This window comes from Artemia sp. Qi Xiang Cuo, chromosome 9, assembly GCF_049724085.1.
Source record: "Artemia sp. Qi Xiang Cuo chromosome 9, ASM4972408v1, whole genome shotgun sequence".
NCBI classification, from domain to species: Eukaryota; Metazoa; Arthropoda; class Branchiopoda; order Anostraca; family Artemiidae; genus Artemia; species Artemia sp. Qi Xiang Cuo.
In genome coordinates, this window is record NC_142802.1 from 37456007 (window position 1) to 37468084 (window position 12078).

Consider the following 12078-nt stretch of genomic DNA (forward strand, 5'->3'; position numbering starts at 1 on the left):
GGAAAAGGTGGAGGGAGGATGGGCTAGCTGCCCTCCGATCACTTTTGACTCTTAAAAGGGCACAAGATTTTCCTTTTTCCGGTTGAATAAGCACCCTTCGAAGTTTATACGACCACTTCTCTACCTGAGTCTTGGTGCGATTGTGAGTGTGTGTAAGGGATTGTGAGTGAGTGACAACGAGTGCAAGTGAATGAGCGAATGAATGAGTGTGAATTTGAGTGAGTGTGTATGGGTGTGTGCGAGTGTAATCCACTAGTGAGTGTGAAAGTTTATACATACCCCCTTTCCTTTAAAACATTATTTGCCCCTGGGGCATAACTTACAATCCTTACCTCGAGGCTCCGGGGGGTTTGTGTCAACCTCGGAGGCATTGTTATAGGATCTTTGGACTGTTTTGAACAATATGGATATCTCAAAATTCTGTATTTGGGGAAATGATTATGTCTGGAAGGGCTAGTTGCCCTCCAATCACACTTGAATCTTATAAAGGGAACTCTGACTTTCAATTTTCAAACGAACGAGCCCTATACGGAGTTTATACGACCACCCTTTCCATAAAAAACCGTATATGCCCTTGGGGCAAAATCTAACAACACTTATTCCTGGGTGTTGGGCGGTTGTGCGAAACTAACAGTATTTTTTATATCTCCCTCCAATCAATTTTTGACTCATAAAAAGGGCACAAGAACTTCCGATTCCTAATCGAATGAACTGATTTCTAATCCATATAAAGTGCCTCGGGGTGAAAAAAAATTAATAAAACATAAAAACATTCTAATTATGGCAACCGAAAGGCAACGCTATAGCGTTGCCTCTGATTAATCTAAGACTGGAAATTGGTCGAAACATCTTCTACTCTCCCTATAACCGCATTGTTCTTCTCTTAAGACTGCCTATAGTATCTTTAAGTCTATAAAATATAACAATACTAAGTAATTTGCTACCTACAGAAACCAAGCTACTGCCTCTATAATTACCAAACTCACTCTTATCCTTCTTTATAGTTTAATTAGGGTTTTCTTTTAATTCGCTAGGTAGTTCCTCTTTTTCAAAAATCATATACATAATCTGTAGCGGCTTATTTCTAACCTTATAGCCATCATATTTAGAACCAGGTTTACCACACAATCAGCATCAAGGGCCTTCTTATTTTTTAATCACTAACTCTTCCTCACAACTCTAACTCTTCCTAACTCTTCCTAGCCTAACACTAACTCTTCCTCATAAAATAAATCTTCTTTCACATCCAAGGTGCCAACGAATATTGCATAGAATAACTTAAGATTACCTAATCTTCATTCTTTTGTTCAGCAAGAAAACGGCAAGAAAAAAAAAGTACGTTGAAAATGGCTTATTAAAAAAATTTGAAAAGGAAATTGTTAAGAAAAAATGGATTTGCTGAAACTCGCTCGTTTTCTCAAGAAACTGATCACACAATGCCGCAGACCTATCTCGAAAGTCCTAAAACAAATGCTCACTGTAATTTAGGCCATAAACTTAAGAAGATAGTAACTTTATAAACAGCCAAATTCATTTTATCAAAAACTGTAGTATTGCAGGAACGATCTTTGGTCTGACGACTAATTATATATATTATTTTTTTAAGTTTTCTATTTAGAGTGGTGGCTACTACAGGCACAGGTCACTCTTACTTACTTTTTGTTAGAATAAATTGTTTGATAACCTTGATTTAAAATCCGCTGAAATGGAACAACAAAATCTGCATTCCTTTTAAGAAATCTTATTAGGGATTTACAAGGGTTTTTACAGGAGAAGCCAAATAAGGAATAGTCTATACTTTAGTAAAAGGATGTTCTAATACTAATCCAGTTATAAGAAAAGAAAACGAATGGCCTCCTTCGCTAACCAAACAATTTTCTTTGTTTTAGAAACTCTTACAACTGAAGAAAATTTACTTATTGGATTATCCCAGCTTATAGCTTGAAATAAATTGAAAATGTTCTTACGTATCAGTTCAGTTAGCCTTCAAACTTAGATAGCAGTTACCCTTGCTCTGGAACACCTTTATTCCTATTTTACCATGTCAAACGGAAGTTCTTTTGATTATCTCAAAGGCAATCCTCATCCTTGGGACAATGGCTATGGGTTCTTCGTACCCCCAGGTATTTTTTTCTTTCAGTGCCCTTTGAACTTTTATGTTATATACATATTGTTTATACCAAGAGTCACAGAACCTGCCGCTATACTCAAACCCTAAAGATAAAATAACAATCTAATTAAGCCTCCTTTTATGGGTAAACATATTTTAATGAAGTCATCTATCGTATCCAATAGAGACAGGTAGCTTAAAAAAACACACAATAGTAATTGACATAAATAAAGATCAGAAAGCCAATAAAAATCTTGAAATTTCAGGGGGAAGACAAGGCTGGTACCCTTTAGCCCTATGATAACATTTTGCTATTATTTAAGGAGTAATCACATTCATTGAAATAAAGTCTACCAATAAATATCATGACTTATGCATCCCCTAAAATACAAAACAGATTTCTCAAATTACTATTGAAGAAGAAAAAATTGAAAAAGAATTAAAACCCTGAACAACAGTTTTTTTTTAGTAATTTACGGTCTCCTTGAGACTGCAATCTTAATCTTCCCCTTGAGCCCCATGGCAAGGGCGAGCGTCTGTTATTTTCGTTATTGAATTTAAATATTAAATTCTAACTTAAAAATTAAATTTAGAAATAAAAGGGTTTCCAAGAAAAGTAAAGGGTGAGTTAAAAACTACGAACGTGTAGAAATTAGCCTATACAAAGACGTCAAAACGAAATCTGGAAGACATTACTATGGTTGAAGAAATCAAACCTAACCACAGGAGTGGATCTAGACCAAAATCTTGGGGGGGGGAATATGTTTCAAGGGTGCCAATAAGCAAAATCTTGGGGGGGGGGGCAATGTGACAAGGGCACCAGTAATTGACCAAATTGACAAATTTATTTTAAAGAAAGAGTAAAAAAATAAGGAATGAAAGTGCCAGAAAAAATCTTACGGGGGAGTGTCTCTCTGGCCCCTCTGGATCTGCCGCTGCCTGAGCCAAGAATTTATTTCCAAACTTAAGAAAAAACACAAATTACCATAAATAAGTTTGCTGGTGCCGCTCCTTCCATCACCCCAAAAGTCTCATTTTTCAGTTTACTGAAAATAGATTGATTACATAAATTGAAAGTTTTATGAGCCAGCTACTTTTTCTATGCAGTTATAATGAATAAATTCAGAAGCAAGAAAACGTAAGTGAAATCAAGAGTCGTTTTTTAATGATAAATCTTAACTTAGTCTCAAATTTTGTGGTTTGAAAAGTTTTACCACCAATTAGCATATTGCTAATCCTCAAACGGCTCAGTAGCAGTGGAGAAATATAGTCAAAATCCTGGGAGAGGGGGGGGGGGGGCAAACTGGGCGCCAATTTTGATCAAGTGAAAATGACAGTGAAAACTGGGAAATGAGCCATATAGTACTGTAAAGGTAAAGATATGCTAAAAAAAACTGACTTATTTCTGTGTATGTTTGAATTATGCAGGCTTATCTTAATTTTGACAAGATAATTTAAGAAACTGAATTTCAGCCGGGGCAAACTGGTGTCTTAGGGGACAAACCCTGGCCTGTTAAGGGCAGTTGCCCCCCTCCTGCTCCATAGCAAATTACGCCCCTACTCAGTAGTATTAACTGTAAACCACTAGTCCTAGTTGCAGCAGTAGTTTTAATATATTGCCTTGGGTCAGTTGCACATCTCCCTAATCAAGCCCTGGAAATTTTAACTTAATATAATTAGCCGATGCTATGATATTGCCGAAATGAACTATTGATAACCTGTACATTCATAGTGGGTTTTAATTTAATTCAACTTCTCCCTCAGCACTTCCTGATATTTTCATCTTAATACTATTAATAGTAGTAGTAGTAGCATTAGAAACAGTAGTTGTAGTAGTAGTAGTATTAGTAGTAGTAGGGTGCAAATATTATCTTTTTGGTCAGCTGATCAATTAATACACTTAGTCATTCCTGAGTTCCGCAATGCGTTAAGAAATCTGAATTCTTTAGCGTAAAAAACGAGGTCTTGAGGAAGAGGCAACCCATATCATTTGGCTAATAATCTCTGTTCGTTTTAAATTTCGGTGCTGCTACTTACTTTCAGTTGAAAAAACATGTTTTTTCTAAATTTAACTTCTAATTATTTTTAAATAATACCGGGAAATCCGGCTCTCCCTCCATGAAAAATTCCGGTACTAGTGTATTATATGCCACTCACTCAAGCTTAAAATGTGTAAAACTCGAGATCAAATCGGTTTCTTCGTTACTTTAGAAACAAATTTGGGCTATATATTTGCACTTTAGGGGGGGGGGGGGTAAAGCATAGCTGGTCTGCATGCAAAATGTGTTAGGCACAATTATTCTGCACATTAGAACTAAGAATTGTTTTATGACTTCAAACTGTCCAGATACTTTACCCCCTCCCCCTTATGTGCAAAAATATAGCCCAAATTATATATTTTCCATCTATTCTGTAACTTGCCTTTGTCTTGTTTCACGTTAAGCTGAAAGAAACTAATGAAGAAACCAATTTGTTCTCGAGTTTTACACAGCGTAAACTTGAGTGAGTGGCGTATAATACACAAGTACCTCCCCCCAGCAAATACCCCAAACGGAAAATACCCCCCACCGCATAGTATGTTTTGATTCAGTTCACGACTCCCCTCAACATTCTCTAAAAGCTACACTTGAATACACATGGTCTTTTTGAACACAAGGGTAAAACATGCCCCTTTCGTAATAACAAAGACTATATGTAAACAGTGGGGAAATTGCATTGTTTACAGCCTTTGCTCTGAGGGCTGTGGGGGGTTGACATCCCCAATACACCTAGAGACTAAATTTTTGGAAATTATAACTATGCTGATCAAAAGAGCTATCTTAAAACTTTGATTTGCTGAGTTTGGAGAATTAATTGGCTTGGGAGGGGGATTGCTTGCCCACCAATAGCTTTTACCTTTAAAAAGGGCACTAGAAGATTTAATTTCCAATCGAATGAGCTCCTTTAAAAGTTTTTATGATAGCGACGCGCTGCTTATGACATTGCTTTTATTTTCTTCTGAAAACCTGCATGCGTATAGTTTATTTTGTTTAATTATAACCATCTTTAACGTTCCTTAAAAGTTTCATCTTAACATACCAAAACCCGATAGTTAGAGCAATCGTAGTAGTAATGTTAGTAGTATACACATAATGACTTTTGGTTAGTTCAAAATCCACAACAGCATAACCTGAAAGTTCCAACGTAATAATGTAAGCCGTTCCTCATATATTACTGTTATACCCTTTTGACAGTCTAGTCGCTCATAGTCCGTTTTGATTTAGTTCAGCATCCGCCTAAACATTTCTTGAAATCTTCATCTTTATTCTTCAAAGCTTCAGTAGTAACAATAGTTGTAAAAGTAGTAATAACATTAGCATCAGTATGTACATATCACCTTTTGTTTTTTCATCACCCTCTTCAACACACGCTGAAAGTTTCAACATAATACCGTAAACCGTTCCTTGGGCATTGCAGATATATCCTCTGACAACCTGTATGCACATGGTGTGTTTTGATTAAGTTTAACGCTGTTTCAACATTCTCCAAAAATTTTGCATTAAGCCTTAGCAGCAGTAGTAGTATTACCAGTAGCAATATCAGTAGTAGTAGTAGTAGCAACAGTAGAATTAGTTGATAATTTCGGAGACCACACTGCCTTTCCATGACGATAAATAAAAGTTCAAATAGAGATAAAATCCTTTTAATAGACAGTGATGATGATAACAGTGATAGAAATTCACAAAAATACCGATATTTCGGTCACATATACAGTGACCGTCATGAGTAGTTTTACTACTGATGACGGTCACTGTATATGTGACGGAAATATCGGTATTTTTGTGAATTTCTATAACTGTTATCATCATCACTGTCTATGAAAAGGATTTTATCCCTATTTGAACTTTTATTTATCGTCGTAGAATTAGTTGTATTAGCCTTAGCTTTAGGAGCAGTAGAAGTAGTAGTAGTAGAAGTAGTAAAAGCAGTAACAGTAGTAGGAGTAGTAGCAGCACAATCAGTAGTAGTCTGATGCAAATATTGCCTTTTGGTTGGTTTAACTTCCCCAAAAACAAGCCCTGTAAGTTGCAACTTGACACCAAGCCATTGTTAAGATATTGCTGATGCATTCTTTTGAAATCCAGCAGTAGTAGTACAGTCGGGAGTTACGTGGGAAGATCTTTCCATGGAGGAAGTCTTCATGGGGGAAGGGACATTGCTATGAAGGGGGCACCAGATTTCCCAGCATTATTTAAGCAAACGATCAGAAACTAAATAAAATAAAAAACCAGTTTTTCGAATGAAAGTAAGGAGCAATATCAACACTAAAAACTAACAGAAAGCATTACATATATGATTGGGTTCACCCCCAAGTCAATACCTTGCTCTTTACGCTAAAGTTTTTTTTATTCATTTCACAGGAGCTATTTATCATAGGCAGCGCGCTAGCGCTGCCTAAGTAAAGAACGATGTGGGCACAATTTTTTTGTTGTTTTTTGTTTTGTTTTTTTTCCTCCATACCCGGGCACTTCGTATCGAAGGAGTTGTCGTAGAAACTTCGAAAAAGGCTCATTCGATTGGAAATTAGAGTGGCTAGTGCCCTTTTTAATAGTCGAAAGTGATTGGAGGGCAACTAGCCCCCCCAAGCCCATCATTTGCACTTTACCAGAACAAAATTTGCATGTTACTGAAAAAATACAAATGAATGTGCATTGTCAGTTTAATATACACATATTTTTTCAGTAAAGTGCAAATTTTGTTCTGGCCTTGGGAAGGCTCAGGGGTTTTGCACCCAACTTACGTTAATTTCTGCTCGTTTTGAGTTTGACTCGGTTAATTATTGCAATTTCTGTTCGTTTTGGGTTTCATTTATTTATCAATGCTGATTTGTGGTACTTTCACGCTTGGTAGATTATTTGATTTTATTTTTGCTCATTTTTTGTTTAATGGAGTTCTTTACTTTTCTTTGAAAAACTTATTTTGTGGAACAAGTTTATTAAATTAATTCTAACTAACGGCCTTTGTGATTTAGGGGTCATTCTTAAAGAATTGGAACAAAATTCGAATTTTAGCGTAAAGAGCGAGGTGTACCATTGAAAGAATGTTTGTGGTAATCGAAAAGATTTGCTCTTGACGATAGAGATCTATCCTATAGCGCCACATGTAGCGCTGGAGATTGTGTCAACTAGGCTAGCGCTGCTCTCAATTGATGAGAGAAAATTGAATATGTAGACACACAAATGTGTCTTCTTCTTTCTTGAGCTATCTGGAGATCAGATTCCTTTGGGAGCATTTACCATGGAGACTGGCGAACTAGTTACCTATTATCGGACTAGACTCAGACATATAAGAGAAACAAACACATATAAAAAGACAATAGATTTATTGAACTTACATGCTTAGTTGTACAGCAACGGGTCACTTCAATGACAAATAAATGGTGACCGAGATTATTTTGCGGTACTAATCGTCTTAAGTCTGAATACATATTCTAATTAAAAAACACATTTACCCCACTCCCAAACGCAGTTCTTTCGTCCTGCGTTCTGGGAGCTGGTTGCCATTGGCTCAAGTGCCCTACGGACGCGAACCCTCGTCCAATCATATCTTAAGTATATTTCATATTAGTCAGGATTTCACACGGTTTTTTGCATTTTAAACTTCATTTGAAATGTTATGCATTGCATTTTTTTTGCTACAATTATCTTAGCGAAATTCGAACGACTAGCGCCGTTGTCTGACTGAAGCTAGAAATGCAATTTCTCTTTTTGCTGATTAAGGACTTTTCATTTTTGCAACTAGATTTAGCTTAATTATAAGAAATCGGAATTATCTTTAGAAAGGAACTTTATTTTGGTATTTCAACTACATCACATCTTACTCATGGTACATATCACCCTTCCCATGAAATAATGACGCCCCGTCATTAGTTATTGCCCATTAGGAGTTTTAAAATTTTTCATTTATTTTTCTTATTTTATTCTACATCCCTATTTGAGATTCATCTACCGGACTAATATTATTTTTGGTTCTAGGTCAGCTACTATACTAAAGATTTTTTTTTTTTTCTATATCTAACACTGATTACTTTTACTTTTCTAATAAGGTTGGGACTATTCTAATTTTAAATTAGTTGTTTTTTTTTTTATTTTGCTGTATATATGAAGTAATACATACTATCTACACAACGCTAAGTGAATAACATAATAATATTACACCTAATTTTACTTGTGGTTTCATACATGAATGATTTATAACATACAATATTTGGTTCAATATATTCACTGATGACATTAAAACACTTTCACTATTGAGATTTTTGCATTGTCAAAGCTATTAGGAAGTAACACATGTAGCTTCACATCTATTCATCACCTTTCGTGTCCTTAGTGTACTACACCCTTCTGTTGTCAATTATTGTCCTTCACTCCTTTTGTCCTGGCAAAAATTTCGAAGCACTTACGTTATGGTTTCTTCATGGAACAGTTCGAGTCTATTTGTCTTCAAATTTTAGGTTTTCCCTTATAGTCAACTGGGAAATGAGCGTTAAGTCAATTTAAAATGGTAACCTCGTAAATTATTAGTCCCACTGTCGATGTTGGTGTTTTTCTTCTCGGCATATCATTTTTTTTTTTTTAGGATTTTTTAGGCTCATATAGAATTTATTATTGAGTAAAATTTTTAATTTTTGCCATTTGAAACGGGTTGTCGTCATATTATGGTGAATCTCTTAATATATTGTCTTTAAATTCAACTTCGAACCTCTTCAACTATCATCTCACTTCAAATATCGTTAAATATTGTTCATCTTGTACTGCTCGATGGAGTTCTCAGAGTTAAAGTTCAAATTGTCTTTAATTTCTGCTTCAAATATCTTCAAATGTCTTTAAGTATCTTTTAACTTCGAATATCGTTAAATATCGTTTATCTTGTACTTCTCGATGGTATTCACAGAGTTAAACTTCAAATTGTCTTCAACTTCAGTTTCGAATATCTTCAAATGTCTTTAAGTGTTTTTCAACTTAGAATATCGTTTAATATCATGTGCTGATCGGTGGAGTTCTCAGAATTAAACTTCAAATTGTCTTTAATTTCGTCTTCAAATATCTTCAGATGTCTTTAAGTATCATTTAACTTTAAATATTGTTTAATATCGTTTAGCTTCAAATATCATCACTATACTGTTAAACTATTCTGGGGTCCATAGTGAGTATCAACAGCGATATCTACGTATTTATATCTTGTACTGACCGATGGTTTTCTCAGCTTTTATCTGATTATATACTTCGTTAGAGCACTTGATACTGAGGTTCAAATATAGTGTTACCTGATACATAATCTGGTTCATAGTCGAAGAAACGACGGTCGAAGGTAACTGTTGTTTTCGTAGACGAAGTTGGGATGAAAATTGCCTGAAGTTATGGTGAGTACTCTTCGCTGGTTGAGATCTGATGAAAATAGATATTTCTGGGTCGTATCTGTACTGGGCAGCTTATTGTAATACTCAATGACCAAAGTGTCCATTTACTTTCCTGTAATAAAAACAACACGGCAGAATCACATGTTCTTTGAAGTAAATACACATACAATAATTCACGAATTAATTGGGTTATAATTTCTTAGCTATGAGACAGAATTAAATAAATACATTAATATTAGCACTCACAATGAAAATCTAAAACAGAAATGTCTTCAAATTTGTTTTGATAACGAAAATATCGATATTAGATAAACATAATTTACCCTACATTATTAAGTTTGAGGTCTGTTTTTACAATATTTTTTTTTCATGCCTGCATTGTTCACGCATGTCCGTGCTGTTTAAGAAACGCATGTTGCAGCGTCATAACCACACGGTTTTACGCAAACGATACTACAATGGGGGAACAAGACATAACAAGGACTATTGGAGACCTCTATACCCACTAGTTTTCTGCTGTCTTCCTTATTTCTAGGCCTAGAGGTTCCTATGTGGCTCCGGATTTAACGGCTGAAAAGCAGAGGTTTTCTTCTTTATTTTCCCGTGTTCTTTTCTTTGATTTTCCATAATTACAAGTCAACATTGGTGCCTCATATTCGCTGTTCGAATAAGGTCATTAGACGCAGGATTTCCAAGCTTGCCTCCGTAGATTCCAGTTAATGCTTGGCAAGGAATATAAGCATAATGAAGAACTGACATCAATATCTTTTTATAAGGCTATTGTTTGAGCAAATCGTTCGGCACTAAATAAATAAATATTATATTAAAGTCTTATTAGAATCCGTTAAGCGAGAAACACCTTCACATTAATAGGGAATTCCTTGTGGGTTTTACTTAGTCGCCATTGGACATTTACAGGGTTTCAATCCGTATATTTTAACTGATTAAATGGTTTTAAAATTTTACATATTATTATTGAGGTATAATTCCACATTCACCGTGAAATTCTACATATAAACGTACCAATAGGTTGTTTGGTTATAGTTACCAATAGTTGGCTATTGGTACATATTACTCGAGTAAGAAACATTATATTTCTCAAGTGAGAAACACATGAATAAGCAAACTTGCGGCGCATAATTACACTGGTTGGCCTAAAATAATCATAATCTGAAATAATATAAAATGTTTCGTAAAAATATACGCTTCTGTAATTATAATTTCTTGTTTTTTTTTTTTTTTGATAATATCCAAATTTGTTTTGACATGGGTAGTTTTTTAATATAAAAAACTTTGGGGAACTGTGTCATTAAAGGTAATATATAAACTTAAATAAATGCGAAAAAATTTAACAGAAAATAGAGCTCAATATATTTAATAGATAAACCAATAAAATTAAAGAACATTTTTGTCACAGAACGATAGAACAGTGATCTCTCTGTTATTGTATACGTCATAGATATAAACTAATGAAATTAAATTTTTTTTTGCCAAGGAGCTGAAGACATAAATGCCTTTGTTTCTCTTTGAAACTAATGCTTAACACAGCTGTAGGAAGCATACGTCATGCATATAATATAATGAAATTAAAACGCTTTTTTTTTCTCGGAGCTCTAAGAAAGTAAACTCTCTGTTTCTCTTTCAAAGCATTCTGATCCAAAAACGAAAACTTAATTAGCTCACAGAAGTTTCTATTCAACCTTTGAGTATTGTTTTGACTGGCCCTGATTGGCATAAAAATACTAATTCCTTACACTTGAAGGACTGAGAAATATTCCTTCTTACGTTCATTTACACACACAAAAATTACAAAACAATCATGGGCCTTGAGTTCCTCCCCGGGCGTCCCACAATACGTGGTCCAACGCGAGTTGTCGTTTTCAGTAGACCACTAGCTTCCTACCGGTGGTTATTTTCTATGATCGTCAACGTTTTGACATTACTCGTATTATTTTATTTTATTTTTTATTTTTTTCATTAATATTGATTTGGTTAACTTTACTTGCACACTTTTGAATTTATTATGGTGTTAAATTCATATCTTTGAAATTTGTCTTTTCATTAATTAGGAATATTTCCATCTCTTGGGTTTTTTGACAGTTCTACCTGACTGTGTCGTGATTTTATACTCTGGTTCTTCTGGTTTTTTCTGTTTCGGGCTTTCTAACAAAATAATGTCAATTTTCTTGTATTGCTTTTTCAAAAATTCTTTCCCTTTTATTTTAGTTTGTTTACCGTGTGTGGCTGCTGAGGTCAGCCTTGATTTCCCTATTTCTTTAGCTACTATTTGGCCTGATTCACCATCAGACTCTTCGGAACTAGTTTCTGACGAATCCGGATTAGAACTTTTAGAGGTGGCACTTTTTGAGGTTTCACCTGCCCTTCCTTCGTAAATTTCTACTCCCCTGGAAGTAGAAGATTTATTCTCTAAGTCCTCGCCTTGAGTTTTCAACTCGGGAGATTTGAAAGATTCTTGAGAGCTTTGGGAGGAATCAATAGTTTTTGCGGGGTTCCTCCAGTGTTTGAAGGCCATGTCTTCAGGGGGATGGGGCATTCTTTGCAATAGGGA

The 12078-nt window shown here is 35.0% G+C and overlaps 1 protein-coding gene across 1 annotated transcript in view; it reads left to right on the forward strand.

Moving 5' to 3' along the window:
- The first annotated feature begins 1966 nt into the window (after positions 1–1966).
- LOC148948623 (compound eye opsin BCRH2-like) overlaps positions 1967–12078 on the forward strand; it is an 88521-nt gene continuing 78409 nt past the window's right edge. Inside the window, exon 1 of the mRNA XM_089094517.1 lies at positions 1967–2123. Coding sequence (XP_088950643.1) covers positions 2042–2123 — 82 coding nt within the window. The 5' untranslated portion in view covers positions 1967–2041. The remainder of the gene's footprint in view (positions 2124–12078) is intronic.